Genomic DNA, 21411 nt, shown 5'->3' with positions numbered 1-21411 from the left:
GACACTATTTCCAAAACATCAGCCCGATCACGACTCACGAGGAAGATATGCTTCGTGGATTACGACCCCACAGCACGTTCTTGGCACCTCTAAGCCATAAAATCATCGATGCCTTTGAGAACTTGGTGAAACAAGAAATATTGAAGTTACCTTTCTTACAACCTGCTACCCGCGGGAATCTCACCCGCAAAGAGAGAAACGTATTACAAAAAATTGCTGACAACCCCAACATCATCTGTCAAAATGCCGACAAAGGTGGTGCCCTAGTGATCATGGACACCACCTTTTATGAACAACAGGTCACAGCCCACGTTGGGGATTCCAACACTTATGATGTTCTGCCTGGGGATCCTACCAAAGAATACACCAATCATTTGACTCACATCATCAACAGGGCCTTTGAAAATGGCACTATCGATGATAGAACCAAGAGATACCTTACACCCAACAATCCGAGACCTCCGGTACTGTATATGCTACCGAAACTGCATAAACACCCGACAAATCCACCCTTCCGACCCATTGTGTCGACCAGAGGTAGTAACCATGAGAATGTGGGAAAATTTCTGGATAAATATCTCCAACCATCCGTTATAACATCTGATTCATTTGTAAAAGACACCACCGATTTTTTACTCAAAATTGAACCGGTCATGAACCAACTGAAAAACTCTCAACTCATCATGTGTACAGTGGACGTCTGTTCCCTGTACACCTCAATCCCCCATGACGGAGGGATCGAAGCTATCGAACAAGTTTTGGCCCAATCTGACCTTGACCAGGATCTTAAATTTTTCTTGATGGAACTTACCATGTTCACATTATACCACAGTTATTTTTCTATCTTTGACAAATGGTTTCTACAACTCAACGGCACGGCCATGGGGAATTCAGCAGCTCCTTGCTACGCAAATATATACATGAGAATCTTTGAGGAATCCCACATCTTATGTCAAAACATCTGGCGAGAACATGGCCGGTTATACCTACGTTACATAGACGACATATTCCTTCTATGGGAAGGCTCCACTGAAACTCTTGTTACCTTTCTAACCACTTGGAACAACATCACGCAACGGATACAATTCACTTGGGATTACAGCGAACACTGTGTTCATTACCTGGATGTAAAAATAATGAGAGAACTAGGTGAATGGTCCACCACCATCTTTCGAAAACACACAGACAGGAACTCAACCTTACACTACCAAAGCTTCCATCGCATGGGGTTGAAAAACAACTTACCATATGCTCAGATACTACGTGTCAAAAGAATAGTTTCCAAACAAGACGAAAGCAAAAGGCAAATCAAGACAGTTTTGGAACGTCTACGAGCACGTGGATATCCTACACCCATACTAGACTTGGCAGCCCAGAGGAGCGAGAAATGTACCAGAGCCTCTTTATTACAACCCAAATTGAAGACACCTTCTGATCGCCTGGTGGTGGTCTCTAAATACTCTAAGGCATCCAATCATTTCCAGAAAATCATTCGCAAACATTGGCCCATCCTATCTCTGGAACCCGATTTCAAGGGATTGTTCAACCAGCCCCCCATCTTCGCATTTACCAGGGGCAAGAATCTCAAGGAAATCCTGAGTCAAACCAGTGGACCCAACACCAACGTCACTTACACGGGGCTCAAACCCTGTTACAATTGCAGTAATTGCAACAATTGCATCCTTGGTAACTCCATCAACCACCCCGTGAAAGGCAACACCATAAAACTTAAAGTGAACGCCACATGCAACAGCAAGAACGTTATTTATGTCTTAAAATGCCCATGTGGCAAATGTTACGTTGGCCATACCGAAAGAAAGATCCGCGTGAGGATCTTAGAACATAAGAGCAACATCCGTACTCAGAACCTAAAATCTACTGTGGCTACCCACTTCCTGGAAAATAGACATACAGTGGCTCAACTGAAATATCAAATATTGGAACAAGTCCCGATCACCCTGAATAACAAGAACTATCTACTAAAACGCGAGAACTTTTGGATCCGTTATTTGTCCACGATGGTCCCCTTGGGGCTCAACGACCGCATTGAATTTCTGTGTTATTTATAATCTGGTTTTCCTTGATCAAAATGTTATGTCTTATTCTTCTTCACTTTCTCGTATCCTATCAACCTTCACTTTTTTCTTGCACTTTCTAAGATGGCGCTCAAATCCGTCACTGAGTTTCCTCACTGGCCGCTTAGTCCTTCTTCTTTGTTTAGCACTCGGCTTCTGCTTATCTATTCTGATTCCCCTTCACCCGGCTGTCTAACGTCACGGAACTCCGCGGAGTCCTTGCGTAGTTTTCTCTCATGTAAGTACCCTCCCCGGGACTCCCAGACCGCTTTCACCTGCATGTGTACCCGGTCTCTTACTCCGGCATTCACCGCGTTGCACGCACCTTTCTTTTATCAAGCGCATGTTCACGAGTGGATTTTTTTGAGCATGGACTTATTTTCTTACCTGTTTCCGTATTTCTTCTTTGGGAACCTTGTTCAGTTATCCACATATCAGCACGTTATTTTTTCAGTCTTCCCCACGAGGGGTCTCACCTGGTTTTCATTTCTTCTGCTCCACTGGGATGTATATTTTTTATGTAATATCATTGTTCGCTTTTGCACTGCATATTCAAGCCATTACAACCTGGTCTTTTGTTTTTGTTTGTAGAGTAATCCCCTGACGATGGGCTCCGCCCGAAATGCATTGGGATGTGTGAGAATGAACATATCTTAAAATTTCATGAACTTTATGTGGATTACATTCACTGTTACTTGCAAACAGAGATACTTCTTCAACATGTTCAAATAAATACGGAAAGCTGGATATTTCCTATCTGAATACGAACTACAGATTACTTGATGTTTATTGAATCAGACCTTTTGGTCCTCTTTACGTTGTGCTCAGGGGTGTTCTCTCCCTAGGCGGGGGAGCTATCTTGCAAATAGAGATATGGCACATGGTGTGGGCATACAGGATCACCTCCACAAGCACCGGCTACAGCCCGTTCCAGATACTGAGAGGACGCGAACCATTCACCCAAGACAACAGAGTGTGGAAAGAGAAAACGATAACGAGTGAGTGGTCCCCAGCAGTGGTGCGAGCCAACTTGGAGAAAGCACAAGCAGTTTACACCAAACACTACGACAACAGGAGAAACGTGAAGAACACTGGATTAGAGAAAGGAGAATGGGTACGAGTAAAGTTGGCCACGCTGCAGAGGAAAGGAGAGAGTAAATACAGCAAGCCCATGCAGGTGAAGGAAGTACTGGGCAGAGCGGCCCTGCTGAGCGACGGAAACGTATGGTCGCAGGACCGCATGGCGAGATGCAACAAGATTCTAAGTTGGGACCAAGGCGGAACAGACTTAGGAGATGAGGGAAATAGAACTGCCCAACAGGAGCGTCTGGAGACGGAACCTGAAGGGAGTGGAGAAGACCGACAAGAAAAGATTGGAGAAAGTGACTAGAAGCAGGTGGTCAGAGAAGGTTTGAATGGAGGAGATGGAAGCGTGGCTGCGCCAGTAGACGGAGGAAGAAGCGAAGGAGTGACCCCCAATACCCCGGTAAGACTGACCCGTAGGGGTAGAGCGGTGGTCAAGCCAGCCAGATTCAGAGACTATGATATGCACGGCGGACTGTAAGTTAAAATTTTCTGTGTTGGAAAAAAGGGAGATATGTAGTAGCGCGGTCTAGCGGTTGCACGTCACGTAGGCGACGTGACGTGCCGGCGGCCATGTTGGGCTGCGCGCGCATCGCGCAATTAGTGGCGCGAAGAGCTGGTACGAGCAGCAGAGGCTCAGCGCTCTTTAGGGACACTTATATCGAAATAAAAGGTTAATCAGCACAGTGGCTGCAGCGTTTTCCTTGGGGGCACTGTACACATAACAGCCTGCCAGAGTCGAGCATCCGGCCATTAGGCCACGTCCTTTACCAAATAGATGGTGCCGTTCTTTTCTAAACCAAGGTTAAGTCGATGCGAGCGGTAAGAAATATTTTTAATTTCTCGAACATAATTTATAAAGTTCGGTTAAAGTATTTTTTTTATGATCGCGGTAGCTATATCAGAAAACTAAAATGTAAATAATTTGACGTGCATTGCTGCTTAAATAAATTACCGTAATTTCTAAAAAGCCATTATTAAACTGAAAGTCGTATGAAATTTGGGATTTAAATTACGATATTCGGCGGATTCTCTAGTGATTGGCCGAAGCGTTGTATCTTCAAGATGGCCACTATTTCCGATAAGCAGAAATCTTATTGGCAGTCCTTTTTCTATGTCTAACTCTTTCCCTTTCCCAAGCATCTACAGGCCTGGGTGCTCCGGATGTACTACCATATGACCCGGTATTGACAACCTGAGTTCTAAAACAGAAGAACATGGCGGCGGAGGCTGCTGTGGAGTTGCTTTTCTTGGAAACATTCAAACATCAGAACAGCGAGGTATGCAGAGGGAGATTAAGTAGCGGGGAACGGAGAAGAGGCTGTGGTGGCGGTGGTAGAGTTGGCATTTTAGTTCGTGGAATTGTTCGGGCACCTTATGATCTGCGACTCAGCTGGATGTGCTGATTCTCTGGCCCAGACTGACACACTGTGTAATCAGTTTGTAACTTAAATGGATTTAATACACGAACCTTAGTCGACCGTTTCCTCGCTGTGGGACTAGAAAACTGCTGGAGCTGGAGTGTCACTCGAAATAAGTGTACCTCTGTTCGCAGGATTGCACTTATGTTAAAAACAAAACAAAAAAAAGCAAATGCAGGTGATCGCAGCGTAATTAAGTCAACCAGTGCTGATGGCAGTGCAATGCACAATGTTAATTACATTGCTTATAAAGGATTGCCCCTTGCTTTCCTCCACATTGAAGCAATACCAGAGTTTGAATGTTTTGTTGGTGGCAAAGCAATGTTTGAAATCCCTTGTTCTCCTGTCAAGGCTACTTTGTAAAACAAGTTTTTTCTTACTTGGAGTTTAGTTGTTGGGTTGTTATATGCCTGTGTCTCGAGAGCTTGTGGATTGGTCCTGCTATCAGTTTAGTCTTCGATTCATTCCATCGGCTGGGACCTTCTACTCCGCGCAGTTGTACATTTATACTTCATCTTATTACCCATTTCTCTGTGTGTGGAATGAATTGCAGAGCACAGGTACCTCTTAGAGGTCAAGGTGTTCATTCCCCTTGACCCAGTACTAGTAGGTCTTTTCCAAGGTGTAGTAATCTTAAAGTTAGATTTTGTTTCTAGTAGGAGTCAGTGAAGTTTTCAGCCTTCTTAATATATACTCGCGCTTATACAAATAAAGACAACAATATTAGTCAGGTTATCAAAAACTTTTGCAACCTGTCTTGCACATTTAGGCAATGATGAAATGATCGAGGTGGGCTTAAGACTTTTCTCAGACTCACCTCATAGTGGCCTCGAGGTTTGGGAGGATTTTACGCTGTAGGCAGAGTTCTAGTTTTATGTCCTTGATCTATGCAGTAAATTGGTGATGAGGGAGAGCTTAAATCATTTTCATGTTTCTTTCTTACACCAGAGGAGCTTGAGATACTCCATCATTAGGAGGCCAATCAAAGGGTAGCGAGTCAAAGCCTGGTTCTTCTAGCACCAAGGCTCCTGCCTTGTCTTAATTCAATCAGCTCTCTTTCATCGACTGGAGCACCCAGACCAGGCATGTAGCTGCCAAGCAGCTGCTGACCTAGGTTGTTGGACTGTTAACTGATTGGATATAGATTTGGGTGCTGGATGCATACTGAAGTGCATCTGGTCGTCCAGTAGGAGTTGTCAAAGTCTACATTTAGATAATGTAAAGCTGACAGGAAACAGATGGCACCAGTGTCATTTCACAGGTCACCTGTTGATGGTACTTCTGTTCACACAATCCAAACTTATTTCCAATAGTAGGACGGAAGGATAGGGTATATCTCTAAGTAACATGTTGTATACTGTGTTACAGGAAGCTGAGATATCAACATTTAAGAAATCTGATTGCATGTTCTTGTCCAACAAGACAAAGCGATCTCTTACATTATCAAGAGTGGATTTGGTGCCCTTTGCAGACCTGAATGAAGCTGTCTCGTTACGCCCCTTACCAAGATCTATTTGGGTTATGGTAGTTTGGTGATATTCTGGTTAGTGATTACCCACAACCTCAAGGATAGCTGTTCTTTTCTTCAGTGTTTCTCAAGTTTCTAGAAAAGACTATTTTGAAGCATTAATCCTGGATCTGAGGTCAGCTTCAAAATTCTGTATGAAGTGCTTCAAGAAGTGGACTGGACTGAGCTCTGCATGCAAGTTGAATGCTGTACTTTTTGGATCAGTCTTTAGATCCCCAACATAATCAGTTGGGAGTACAAGGTGAATGAGTATTGAATCAGGGGTGAAATAGTTGATGGTTAAAGTGAAATCTATGAATAACTAGACAAAATAGCATATTTCTTTCTTGAATCGCAGGGCATCTTTCAGGGTTTATCGATTTGTTAACAGTTTTCTGATTTTGTTTGCGGTATTTACAATATGTTTAGTTAAGATGGTACTCATTTTGTCTCTCTTTAATTTATTGTTGTGGTTCTTCCTAAGTCTTTTGCATCATAAATGTGATTTATCATTTGGTACTTGGGCACCCCTACCAACTCAAGAGAAGCTCTGCTGAACCCCTGGCAGCTATGGCGCAAGCAGCATGCAGTACCCAGAAAAGTGCTCGCTAAGTTCAAACAGTACCAACCATTTTAAAGTAAAGAATACAATAAAATTCCCAATTTAATGTAAAAAACTAGGGAAAAATGTAACGAACAAGAAGATGCCACTATCATCAGGATAGCCTAAGGAATTATTGATTTTTAAAGTTTTTAGGCAAGTGCCTAAGAAAAGTCAAGCACCAGTGAAAATCAACAGTTCATGATGAACATGGAACTAGGCGCAATTTCAGGGTGACATCAATGGAGCTGAGGTTTGCTACATCAACCAGATTGTCCTGGTCCAATGTTTTATTTTCAGACTTCGTCTCTAACTGCTGGGAAAGCTTTTTCTGGTCAGTATTGCTGCTGTTACCTCCTCAGGCAGGTGTCTGGGCGCAGGTCTCTCTACAGCCAGGTATCCTGTATGAGTTTAGTACTCTTTAGTCAGCTGGACTTTCTTACATCCGAAGTCCTGCTTTTTAGGTCTCGGCTAGCGTAGGCTGCGCACATGCGAAGTCTCGCTGGCACGATTTAATGACTTCGAGTACGTTTCATTAGCGAGGTTAAGCCCCGCCCCTTTCCCATTGGCTGGCGTCACCGTTCATGCTAAACGTTGGCCAGCCATGGAAAAGAGCGTCCTGTGACGTACTCCTTTCTCTTTTAGAGCTGTCCCTTTCAGACTGGCTTCCTTGACTTACTGCTGTGGTAAAAGGTTTCTTATTTTCTTAATGGGGCCATCTGTTTCGCCCCATAAAGAAGATAAGAAACCTTTTACGCCAGCAGGGAAGTCCGACCAAGTGGGACGGCTCTAAAAGAGAAATTTCTTTAATTTTAGTATAATCACGGCACCCGCGCTTTACTTTTAAAATGTTACAAGTAAAGCGCGGGGTGCCGCGATTATACCAAAATGAAAGAAATAGATGATTTTTCTATTTCTTTAATTTTGGTTGAGTGGGCGGACAGACACAGAAAGGGGGAGGCGGATCCGAGCTTACCCATCCAAGGCTCGGATTGGTTCCTGCTGCCATGTGATCCACACTATGAGCCCCTGGGATTTTGAAGTGAAATATGGAGTCAGGGGAAGCATTGGGGCACTAACGGAGGACGATATTGATCCCCAGCAGCGTCCGGCATTGTCTATGAGCGAGTCTCGGCATTGCGGGCTCGTGAGAACACCCAAGATGATGGCCGGTACGTGATATGCAAACGGGACATCCCAGTCAGTTGCCACCAGTGAGGCAGTGCGGGCCGCGCTTCTAGACTGAACACAGCACCCCCTTAAAGCCCCACCAATAAACTCCCAGCTCGAAAACCCGACCACCGCGTGGACCGGGGCGGGGGGGGGGGGGGCTTTGGGGAGGGGAGGGGCAAGCTCACCAGACTCCAAATGCTCCAGACACAACAGTCTCCATGGCCCGATTGTTCAGGACTTCACTGTTTGGATCAGGCATTGTCCGGAACCTGGCACAACGACACGATGCAACCATATCTTTAAGTGCCAACAAAGTCTCCACACGTAATCTGCCCTTCACCCAAATGCTTATGACATGCTGGTTGCAAAGCAGACACAGCGGCAGTCATACACCTTCGTCATGACACTACCGGAAGAAGCTACCCACCCAACACTCCTCCAAAACCAAACTAGGACTACCACCCTGGAAAAACACTCCCTCTACAGTGCACCCTGTCGTGGCAACAAGAATGTGCTGCACTTCAAAGTCAGAAAACGATCAAACTGCAATTTCTCTAGCCGTATCCCCAGGCCACCAACACTGTTTCCAAGACGCACAACCCATGCTGCCTAGTCTCTATCGCAACAAACAGTATTGTACCTGTGCCCTCTTATACAACACTAAAGGACTCCAGTAAAGGACACAGTCATTTAACTCTCTCTGTGGACCGCTTTGAAGCCTTTGCGTTTTCACACTCCGAAACTCTTAGATACGGTGAACAGCTGAAGTATTATAAAACGGCCTATCTCGGGCACCATGCAGCAGAATCTCAACTTTTCATTACATTGTGACTTTTGTCCTCTTATTAAGATCTTGCTGAAGATGTGAGGACCTGGATCAAATAACACAGTCGAGAGGAATAATTCGGTAATTAATTTTTCAACAATTGTTCTTCAAAATTAAAAAAAATATATATATATTTGTATCCATGTTTAGGTATCGTCTATTCCATCCCGTAGGGATGATAGGCGAGATTCATAGTAAGGCTTCCGAAAAGTCTACCCAACTGCGGATCGCGTACAGTTCATGTGAGCCAGGCGCGTGCACAGGAATTTGCCCCCCCTACCCCTCCCACAAAGCAAGACAAGACAAGAACATCAAAGCGACGCGGCCGCTCTGATTCCATTAGCCACCAGCCACTTCACGCGCTCCACAGGTCATAAACAGGACCATCTGCTCGTGAATCGGAATGCTGGCATGGTTGTCCAGCCCCCCTCCCAGCGCTGCCTTTCCTCTGCCATTCTATGGTTTCCAATACGTCTTACTAAAACCTAGTTATGTATGCTGAAGGTTTTTATTTTTTTAGGGGACTTGTTTGCATGTTTTGACGTGGCTGAGTGGGAAACAAATCGTTTCTCTTTTATTGCAGAAGCAACCTTTCAAATATGTGTTCCTGCTATCCACGTGAGTTGGAAATTACGTAAAACATGCTATTTCTGTGAGAAGGGCGGTGGTTAGGCTTCAACTCTAGATTTCTTCTCCATGGTTTCTTACAACATTTAACAGTTTAACAGTAGCAGAGGGCAGCCAACCCATCTGGGCTGTATCCGTGACCCCTTGCTTTCCCATAAAGATTACCCTTGTCTGCCCTTTAGGTTTTAGGGGAGGAGGACCGAACACACCACTGAGGATCATACTTCTGTGTTTGAAAAAATGCGTGCTTTTTTTTTGTTTTTAAAGGAACCGGCTTTATTTCCCGAGAAACAAAGCATCCACAGCCTCCTCTGTTGTTTACAAACGTCCTTGCGTTGCAGTGGAAAGACTCTGCCCGCCCTTACCACTGCTGCCTCTTCCACATAAACGCATAATAATTTTCTATTACTTCCATCCCAGAGCAATCTGCCAGTTTGTTCTCACTCTGGGAACCATAGCACACAACTAGGATTGAATTTCAGGCTTAATACAGTAAAACAAGTAATCAGTTTAATAATCTGTATAACCATCCCCCCCCACCACCTCCACCCTGACCACAGGACTGATAGTCGTCGTAATTAATCCCTAGCTGTCTAAAATGTTGTTTTTCTGACACTGTTCCTAATGGATTCAGAACGTCTTAATCTGTTAGGATGCAGATGTAACTCTCCTATCACTCTACCGCCCTCACTCTACCGCCCTCACTCTACCGCCCTCACTCTACCGCCCTCACTCTACCGCCCTCACTCTACCGCCCTCACTCTACCGCCCTCATTCTACCGCCCTCCCTCTACCACTCTCACTCTACCATTCTACTGCCCTCACTCTACCGCCCTCATTCTACCGCCCTCCCTCTACCACTCTCACTCTACCATTCTACCACCCTCACGCCACCGCCCTCACTCTACCTCTCTACTGCCCTCACACCCTCACTCTACCGCCCTCACTCTACCGCCCTCACTCTGCCACTCTACCACCCTCACGCCCACCACTCTACCACCCTCACGCCACCGCCCTCACTCTACCACTCTACCGCCCTCACGTCCTCATTCTACCGCCCTCACTCTGCCACTCTACCGCCCTCACTCTACCACTCTACTGCCCTCACTCTACCACTCTACTGCCCTCACGCCCTCACTTTACCACCCTTTCTACCGCCCTCACTCTACCACTCTACCGCCCTCACTCTACCGCTCTACCGCCCTCACGCCATCGCCCTCACTGTGCCACTCTACCGCCCTCACTCTACCTCCCTCACGCCCTCACTCTACGTCCCTCACGCCCTCACTCTACGTCCCTCATGCCCTCACTCTACCTCCCTCACGCCCTCACTCTACCGCCCTCGCTCTACCACTCTACCGCCCTCACTCTACCGCCCTCATGGCCTCACTCTACTGCCCCCACTCTACCGCCCTCACTCTACCACTCTACCGCCCTCAGTCTACCGCCCTCACTCTACCACTCTACCACCCTCACTTTACTGCCCTTACTCTACCACCCTCACTCTATCGCCCTCACTCTACCGCCCTCACTCTACCACTCTACCGCCCTCACACCCTCACTCTACCCCCTCACTCTACCCCCCTCACTCTACCGCCCTCATGCCCTCACTCTACCGCCCTCACTCTACCACTCTACCGCCCTCACTTTACCGCGTTCACTCTACCATTCTACCGCCCTCATGGCCTCACTCTACCGCCCTGACTCTACCACTCTCACTCTACCACTCTGCCGCCCTCTACCACCCTCACTCTACCACTCTACCGCCCTCACTCTACCACCCTCACTCTACCACTCTACGGCCCTCACTCTACCACTCTCACTCTACCACTCTACCGCCCTCACTCTACCGCCCTTACTCTACCACTCTACCGCCCTCACTCTACCACCCTCACTACCACTCTACCGCCCTCACTCAACCACTCTACCGCCCTCACTCTACTACTCTACCTCCCTCACTCTACTACTCTACCGCCCTCGCTTTACCTCCCTCACTCTACCTCCCTTACTCTACCACTCTACCACCCTCACTCTACTGCCCTCACTCTACCGCCCTCACGCCCTCACTCTACCGCCCTCACGCTACCACTCTACTGCCCTCACGCTACCACTCTACCGCCCTCACTCTACCACTCTACCGCCCTCACTCTACCACTCTCACACCCTCACTCTACCGCCTTCTCTCTACCGCTCTACCGCCCTCATGCCCCACTCTACTGCCCTCACTCCACCACTCTACCACCCTCACTCTACCGCCCTCCCTCTACCACTCTACCGCCCTCACTCTACCGCCCTCACACCACTGCCCTCACACCCTCACTCTACCGCCCTCACTCTACCACTCTACCACACTCACATTACCGCTCTCACTCTACCACTCTACCGCCCTCACTCTACCACTCTACCGCCCTCACTCTACCACTCTACGGTCCTCACTCTACCGCCCCCACTCTGCCACCCTCACTCTACCAATCTACCGCCCTCACTCTACTGCCCTCACTCTACTGCCCTCACTCTACTGCCCTCACTCTACTGCCCTCACTCTACCACTCTATACCCCTCACTACTGCCCTCACTCTACCACTCTACACCCCTCACTCTACCGCCCTCACTCTACCGCCCTCACTCTACCGCCCTCACTCTACCGCCCTCACTCTACCGCCCTCACTCTACCGCCCTCACTCTACCGCCCTCACTCTACCGCCCTCACTCTACCGCCCTCACTCTACCACTCTACCGCCCTCACTCTACCACTCTACCGCCCTCACTCTACCACTCTACCGCCCTCACTCTACTACTCTTCTGCCCTCACTGTACCGCCCTCACTCCCTCACTCTACCGCCCTCACTCCCTCACTCTACCGCCCTCACTCCCTCACTCTACCGCCCTCACTCCCTCACTCTACCGCCCTCACTCCCTCACTCTACCGCCCTCACTCCCTCACTCTACCGCCCTCACTCCCTCACTCTACCGCCCTCACTCCCTCACTCTACCGCCCTCACTCCCTCACTCTACCGCCCTCACTCCCTCACTCTACCGCCCTCACTCCCTCACTCTACCGCCCTCACTCCCTCACTCTACCGCCCTCACTCTACCGCCCTCACTCCCTCACTCTACCGCCCTCACTCCCTCACTCTACCGCCCTCACTCTACCACTCTACCGCCCTCACTCTACCTCCCTCACTCTACCACTCTACACCCCTCACTCTACCGCCCCCACTCTACCACCCTCACACTACCACTCTACCGCCCTCACTCTACCGGTCTCACTCTACCGCCCCTCCGTCTACCGCCCCTCCGTCTACCGCCCCTCCGTCTACCGCCCTCCGTCTACCGCCCTCCGTCTACCGCCCTCCGTCTACCGCCCTCCGTCTACCGCCCTCCGTCTACCGCCCTCCGTCTACCGCCCTCCGTCTACCGCCCTCCGTCTACCGCCCTCATGCCCTCACACTACCGCCCTCAGGCCCTCACTCTACCATCCTCCCTCCCTCTACCGCCCTCCCTCTACCGCCCTCCCTCTACCGCCCTCCCTCTACCGCCCTCCCTCTACCACTCTACTGTCCTCACTCTACCGCCCTCACTCTACCACTCTACCGCCCTCACTCTACTACTCTTCTGCCCTCACTTTACCACTCTACCGCCCTCACTGTACCGCCCTCACACCCTCACTCTACCACCCTCACTCTATCACTCTACCGCCCTCACTCTACCACTCTACCGCCCTCACATTACCTCTCACTCTACCACTCTACTTCCCTCACTCTACTGCCCTCACTCTACAACTCTACCGCCCTCACTCTACCATTCTATCGCCCTCACTCTACCGCCCACACTCTACACCCATCACTCTACCGCCCTCACTCTACCACTCTACCGCCCTCACTCTACCACTCTACCGCCCTCACTCTACCACTCTACCGCCCTCACTCTACCACTCTACCGCCCTCACTCTACCACTCTACCGCCCTCACTCTACAACTCTACCGCCCTCACTCACTCACTCTACCGCCCTCACTCACTCTACCGCCCTCACTCACTCTACCGCCCTCACTCACTCTACCGCCCTCACTCACTCTACCGCCCTCACTCACTCTACTGCCCTCACTCACTCTACCGCCCTCACTCACTCTACCGCCCTCACTCACTCTACCGCCCTCACTCACTCTACCGCCCTCACTCACTCTACCGCCCTCACTCACTCTACTGCCCTCACTCACTCTACCGCCCTCACTCACTCTACCGCCCTCACTCACTCTACCGCCCTCACTCACTCTACCGCCCTCACTCACTCTACCGCCCTCACTCAGTCTACCGCCCTCACTCAGTCTACCGCCCTCACTCAGTCTACCGCCCTCACTCAGTCTACCGCCCTCACTCAGTCTACCGCCCTCACTCAGTCTACCGCCCTCACTCAGTCTACCGCCCTCACTCAGTCTACCGCCCTCACTCAGTCTACCGCCCTCACTCAGTCTACCGCCCTCACTCAGTCTACCGCCCTCACTCAGTCTACCGCCCTCACTCAGTCTACCGCCCTCACTCAGTCTACCGCCCTCACTCAGTCTACCGCCCTCACTCAGTCTACCGCCCTCACTCAGTCTACCGCCCTCACTCAGTCTACCGCCCTCACTCAGTCTACCGCCCTCACTCAGTCTACCGCCCTCACTCAGTCTACCGCCCTCACTCAGTCTACCGCCCTCACTCAGTCTACCGCCCTCACTCAGTCTACCGCCCTCACTCCTCTCTATCGCCCTCACTCCTCACTCTATCGCCCTCACTCCTCACTCTATCGCCCTCACTCCTCACTCTATCGCCCTCACTCCTCACTCTATCGCCCTCACTCCTCACTCTATCGCCCTCACTCCTCACTCTATCGCCCTCCCTCCCTCACTCTATCGCCCTCCCTCCCTCACTCTATCGCCCTCCCTCCCTCACTCTATCGCCCTCCCTCCCTCACTCTATCGCCCTCCCTCCCTCACTCTATCGCCCTCCCTCCCTCACTCTATCGCCCTCCCTCCCTCCCTCACTCTATCGCCCTCCCTCCCTCCCTCACTCTATCGCCCTCCCTCCCTCCCTCACTCTATCGCCCTCCCTCCCTCACTCTATCTATCGCCCTCCCTCCCTCACTCTATCTATCGCCCTCCCTCCCTCACTCTATCTATCGCCCTCCCTCCCTCACTCTATCTTTCGCCCACCCTCACTCTATCTATCGCCCACCCTCACTCTATCTATCGCCCACCCTCACTCTATCTATCGCCCTACCTCACTTTATCTATCTGTCGCCCTCCCTCACTCTATCTATCTGTCGCCCTCACTCGATCGCATCACCACCGCATCACTCAGCACCACCACCGCATCACTCAGGGGCACAACAACATCACTATGCGCTACCACAGCATCACTGAACGCTACAGCATCACTCGTCGCCACCACAACATCACTCAGCGCCACCACAGCATCAATCTGTGCAACCATTAAACAACAACTGGTTCAAATATGTTCCCTCAATGTTTCAAGCTTTATTACAAATGTCACAAAAAGATGTTAATATTTCACTTCTGTTCTTGGATTTTCGTCACAATAAAATACACTGAACATAATCTTCACAAAAGTTATTTACAAAAGTTTAAGCTATTGCCATTATAAATTACAATAACTTTTATTTAAGTATTAATTATTTTAAAAAATGTAAAGCCATTATTATTTGTAATAAAGTCACGTAAATACAACACATATTGCATTACAAATGCTATAGGTGTCACATTTGCGAAAGTTAAAACTATTGGAATTGTAAATGACAAAGCTATTAATTGAGCTATTTTCAAAACCAGCACATAAATACAAAATTTGTCATTCACAATACCAATAGCTCAAACTTTCCTAATGCGAGACCTATTGCATTGCAAATGCTTGTTTTATTGATAATTGTAACAGTATTTATCCACAGCAAACACAGGCCCCTTCCGTCCTTTCATCCTGTGACTGAACCCAACTCTGCCTCTTCCCTAGCTGCCTAAGTTAGTTCCCCCCTCGTCCCGCTGCTTCCCCTGGCGCGCTTTTTCTCCGTCCAACCTTACTCCTGTTACTCCCTCCTGGACATCCGCACCCTCCAAGGTTAGCCTCCCGCAGTCCGGGATTCAATCTCCTTCCCCAAGCGTCACCCATATCCCCATTCTCCTGCACTTCCTTCCATGTCCTGTGACCTTCCCCACATCACTCACTCATCCAAATTAGCCATACTGATATCTCCCCACCGCTGACCAGCATTTACCCAAACCTGACCTGCATGCCCAAGTGTCCCAGCTTCCCACTCTACACGCCCTGCCCCCCTTGAAGGCCACACCACCGCCAAAAACCCCCGGTCCTCCCTGACTTTCTTACCGCAATCACCCCCCTCCCCAGACCGCGCCCAGTCACCACCCCGCCCATTTGTCCGTAGCCCTCGTAGGAATTGCCACCAACCTACCGGCCTAGAAGGATGAAGGCACCAAAACCACGTCCCCACCTACCAGCCCTCCTCCCCGCTGCCCCATGAGCACCGCATTCTCCGACTGGGTCCATACCCCGTCCTTCGCCATGGCCGCAAAATGTTCCGTTGGGTTCAGACCAACGTCTGATGCCAGCCATAGTAACTAACTGCTCCCTGAAAACCCCCTCTTGCTGTTGGTAGTCAGCTGAGAGTGCGGGGAGTGACGTATATACAAACTAGATTTCCCTTCCAAAGTAGCCCTGCCTTGGTGTGCCATACAGCGCTGTGGTGTATGCCCCCACCCACCCTTTTAGTATTTGCTGTGTTTCTATACTTAGATCGCCCACTCTGCCCACAGTCCTGCTCATCTGATTGTTCCTTTCAGTGCGTCTGCGTCTGTCCCAGGACTACCCATTGCGTCACCCCAGACAAAGTCCTTTTCCGAAGATATCAAACAATTTGCCTAGGACCACCGGATCCTAAGCCAAACCGAAAACCGCACCTTATTCCCAGTGGCCCAATGTCGACAGTATTGTCCCCCCAAGCCAGTGGCCTCTCCCTGGGATCCCAATCTTACCCCACTATTGCCTTATTTAATAAAGCATGTGCTCCCGATCCCCCTTTCGCAGCCAGCACCCTCCCAAAGTGAGCCTCCAGCCATCTGAGAAACAGTCTCCCTTCACAATTGTTACCCCTGCACCCAACCTTACTGCCCCCTTTCCCGTGTGCCACCTCCAGTCCTGTTTCCCGCTACTCTTGAGCCCGCTCCCGCCCAACTGTGTCCAGGCCCCACCTTTCACCATGGCAGCAAAAGGTCCTGTAGGGTTCCGACCGACCTCTGGTGCAAGCCTGGGTAACTGTTGCCTGCTCCAAAAACTCCACCTAATGCTGCTGGTAATCCACTGACAGTGCGGTGAGAATTTGCTTTCCCCTTCTGCTCTAGCCCGGCTTTTGTATGCCTTATAGCGCTTCTGGTGTAAGCCTGCGCAGATGCAGGGCAGAGGCTAAGCGTTAATTGTCGAGTGTTGACATTCCCCCTGAAATGCTTTGGGAACGCATACCTATTGAAAAAGTAGGGACAATTCCAATGTGCCTAATGAGCAAGTGGCTGGGTCAGATTCGCTTGGAAGCTAGGTGATCCTGGAATAGGTAATTTACAGGCTCCGGCCTGTACAAAACCTGGATTCGAACGCAGGCGCGTCAGCCTCACACCACCTTACAGTCATGTATGAGCAGGCTCAGTACTAGAGCGTTCTCACTTGTGACTGCCCCTGCCCCAGTGCTACCTTTCACGGCCACCGATGCAGCTGCACAACCAACAGCTCTGGCCGTAATACGCACCTCCACAGCACAAGCTGAATTCCCACCTGGGGCCATGGGCCACTCTCATGCAGCCCATTGTTCCTCCGCTCCCGAGAGAAACCAGTGGTAGACGTCAGTGCGCCTCTCCACCTCTGATCCCGCTGATGGCTCTGAATAGGGCAGAAACATTTTCAATAAGCAATAAACACACCTCCATTAAACCTCCTTTGCTATGCTACTGTCGCCGTGTGAGAACGGGCAGCAAGATGAGAGGGCCTCTTACTACTGCCAGGTTGGGGCATAGCTGAACACAGCTCTATTGAACTACGCCCAGAGGGGCCCGTGACAAAAAGGGAGAGGCCCCTGCTGCCAAGCCCCAGCCCTCGCCGCATCCGCACTCGCACTCGCACTGGAGTGGTGGGCAAGCACATCCTGCCCGCGCACCCTTTTGTGCTTGAACCAGGGATATTGGCCATCAGGTGGTTGACTGGCGGGCGGGTCGGGATCGAAAGCCCACGGGCCAACCGAATGTGTTGCTCTTTTCCCCCCACCAACGGATAAACAGTCCAAACGTGTTTTCTTAAAATATTAGCGCATCTGCACTGACCGCAGTACCCCTGAGGCTCATAATAATTCACTGTCAATACACAATGCGGTTGTTACACATCTTTTTTCTTTAAAAGGTTTTGGATACCTTCATTAAATATCCTCAACCATATATTGGCAATAGATATAAGCACGTTGACCACAGATATATTATTACATATTCTTATTCTTCGGCAGACACATGATATTAAACATTTGCCTGGTTCGCTTTCAAATTCAACTTGAACCATTCAAGTTGAATTTCGGCAGGCCGCCCAGGCCTCCAACAAACCTGTAGAGCTCTCTCTTCCCCTCACAAGCCGGGAAAAACAGGCATTAATCCGGTGGCACAGCCACTAGCCCAGTCCCCAAACAATCGGCTATGGAAATCAAAGTCCACTATAATATGCGCTCATCAATATCCAAAATGCCCTCTGCACATGTGGATGCAGCGGTGCAGTGGGCTTGGCTCTCTGAGGCTCGGCCGATCTGCAGTAATTACTGCATAAAGGCATGCAACGATACAGATAAACCAATAAACTGTATCCACACTTCCGCAAACATAGCCACACAGCTGTTACATCACAGATCAGTGCACAATGACTATAAAGTAAAACCTGCGGCACCACTGCCGCCGATGAGCAAAGCCACAGGAGAGGGAGACATTAGGGGGTGGAGAGGCTGATAATGCCCGCCCACTAACCGAAACAACAAGCATTAAAAATGCAATAGGTCTCGCCTCATTAAGTTAAAGCCAGTTGCTTTGCTATACAATACCATTAGCAAAGCAAATGGCTTTAACTTAATTAAAGGCGAGACCTATTGCATTTTCAATGCTTGTTGTTTTGCTGAAGAAGGTAAATAGCAGGCCAACCACTTCACCCTTAGAGCACAGTTCCAGTCCATTTATTTCACTGTTAGGAGGCACTAACCCCCAAAAGTGAAGCCTAATTTTTATACATTAGCAACCTGCCCTGTTCACCAAGGGACATAATAGTGTCTTATGGATTTGTAAAAATAGTCCTTTTCTATATGGCACAGGGTTTTTTCCCTTGTCAAATCATTGTAGTTCATTTAAGCTGCAACTTAGCCAAAGCACAGTGGTGATCCGGCAAAAAATATTTTTGTTATATTTGTGGATGGTGTAAATACACACTGCACTCTACACATCCCATTTAACTATCCTCGCTATAGGAGCCCATAAGGCACCATTTGCAATGCACTTCTCAGGAAGTTAAATATGTATTCCCAATGTAAAGCACATTATTTAAAGGGAAACTGAGGCAATTTACTACTGTTTAACAGTGATAAAGTTCCTAAAGCCAGCAAAAGTAGTGTCCAGAAAAAGGCAAATAATCTAAAGCGACTGTGCAGGAAATGCAAATGTGCTGTAATTTGCTATTGATTTTAATGATCAGCTTTAAAAGTTGTAGCTGGTGTGTTTCAGCTTAGTCAGGACTCTATTGCATTACTTATTACTTCAGTCACGTGTGGGGTAAGCTTTTCCATTCAGGCTGATATATTCTAGTAGATGTCTTTTAGTGAAGGACGTCTGAATGGAAGACATTCTAGGAGTTTGTATCAGTCGAACTGTGAATTCCTGTAACAATTCTAGTTACTGCAGTACTGCTACAGAATGAATTTGTGTATGAGTCCAGGACCTCTAGTAGCACCCGGAGCTCCAGGATATTGTGGTATCAGTTACAATTGGGAAACATTTTTTGTGGCACTTAAGTCAATGTATGCTCAACATATTGCCCAGAGATTTAGAGAACCCACAGCTTACATTGGTGTCCTCATTTACAAGGGACAGTTACCTAAGGATTAAAAGGACATATCCTGTCACTTTACTGCTAGTTTACAAACATTACAAACCATAACAGAACATAAGGGAGACTTTCACTTTTGCAGCACCTTCTGTACCGAAGGAAGAAGCCAATATGCAACAGAGCCTGGTAGCAAAGGGAGAACAGCTGTTTGTAGAATCTAAAGTCTGCTAATAACCGCTCTGGCTCCTTGCACTTGGGGGCACTCACTTCAGTGAACTTCTGGGCATTCACCTCATTAGATATATTGCACTACCAGTTGTCAGGTCAGTAATAGGCCCAGTGGGATTCCTGTATGGGTGCAAAGGGCAGTCCACATAGAGACATCAGTTGTCTGTCAAGTAGAAGGGACCATTGCTGAAATAGCTTGGAATCCTCCTACCCACATCCTCTGATTCCCCTAATATGGCTCACTTCCTGAGCACACAAACGTCTTGAAATTCTGTCATTGTGCTCACACATTCACAGACATTCTACATATAGCCCATTTCCTACCGTTGGATATTAGGTTCCTGCTACTCCACAAAAAACAAAGTCCCACATAAGGCACCCTACCCCTTCCTCACCCCAAGCTCACTCTAACCCCACCCAGTCCCCTTACCATGAGTCCTGCTCCTTCACAATATGAAAATCCCATCCTTGCCGTCCTGCCCCTCCACAACTGCAAAGCCCACTCATGCCTTTCGTCTTGCCTCTCCTCTCACCCCCAAACAGCATACTAGGTGTCATTCCATTCCACAAACAGAAAATCCCCATCCACAAATCTGTTGTCTTGCTCTCCTCTTTCCCCTAACAATCCTATACACAATGTTCAGTTGCTTCCCAAAACAAAACATCCCCTACCAGGCATCAAGCCTCTCCCTCTTCTTAAATGCGAATTTCTGTCTGTATGCCCTGCTCACCTCAAATAATTCTCATTCTAGTTGTCCTTACCTTCAAATGAATCTGCCCTCTCCTCCTGTCCACATAGCCTATCCAAACACAATTGCAAGTGGTGTGCTGCCCCTCAAACAGGCATTCACTTACCTGTTATCCTGGTTCTTCCACCCACCTCCATGGCACTCATACACCTGTCTTTCACTCCACCTACCACACATTTCTTAGGCCAGTCACTCTGCCCTCCTAAAACATTCTCACTAGCATCCTGCCCCTTCCTCAGACAAACATCCCTCACAACTTACTCCTTCCCGTATCACATTTTCACTTGCTGTTTTTCCCTTTCCCAAGAAATGCCATTACTTGGAAGCCTGCTTATCTGACCTCCTATGCCTAAAGCAGAACCTACAGTTATTTCCATGGGAGAGTTTGGTGTGTGCATCCAGTCACCTGGTCTGCTCAGTACAGATATTCAATTAATTTTTTTGGGGTCTGATATAAGGAGACATTTCTAAAGGAGTCCCATCAAGTAGAGTTGTATGAAGAAAGTAAAGCGCCTTTTGCATTACTTCGGAGGTGTTCTTCCTCAGGCGCAATAGGGACTACCTTGTAGTGCATTACTCTGAGTCAAGAGTGTACACACTGTTTGTTTTGTTCTCAGTAGGGGAACCAATTATTGATCTACTGGTTTTTTGTTATGGGTATATGTTGGACATATGTTGTAGATGTTGTATATATTGTATATATGTAGTGTATCAAATATATGAGTGTGATTTAATTGTTTTTGTAATGAAGTGTATATTGTGTATGTATGTAAATTGTATATGTATTAGTTTGTTGTGACTATACTGTGTTTTCTTTCCCGTCACTTGTAACGTACACAAGCTAGAATAGCAGAAATTAATTTCTTTAATTAGAATAAGAGAACAGCAGGGTAATTAACTGTACTCTGAATGAAAATAAATATTTTTGATTCATCCCTCCTTACCTTTTATTTCTTTGATTCTACATCGTGAGGTTTATGCTCAGGTATATGAGGGTAA

The 21411-nt window shown here is 48.4% G+C and overlaps 1 protein-coding gene across 2 annotated transcripts in view; it reads left to right on the top strand.

Moving 5' to 3' along the window:
• The first annotated feature begins 4328 nt into the window (after positions 1-4328).
• VIRMA (vir like m6A methyltransferase associated) overlaps positions 4329-21411 on the top strand; it is an 811754-nt gene continuing 794671 nt past the window's right edge. For both annotated transcript variants that reach the window (XM_086966010.1, XM_086966009.1), the window contains exon 1: positions 4329-4438. In XM_086966010.1, coding sequence (XP_086822136.1) covers positions 4376-4438 — 63 coding nt within the window. In that variant the 5' untranslated portion in view covers positions 4329-4375. The remainder of the gene's footprint in view (positions 4439-21411) is intronic.

This window comes from Lissotriton vulgaris, chromosome 4_1, assembly GCF_964263255.1.
Source record: "Lissotriton vulgaris chromosome 4_1, aLisVul1.2, whole genome shotgun sequence".
Taxonomy (NCBI): domain Eukaryota; kingdom Metazoa; phylum Chordata; class Amphibia; order Caudata; family Salamandridae; genus Lissotriton; species Lissotriton vulgaris.
This window is presented reverse-complemented; position numbering and strand designations above follow the sequence as displayed.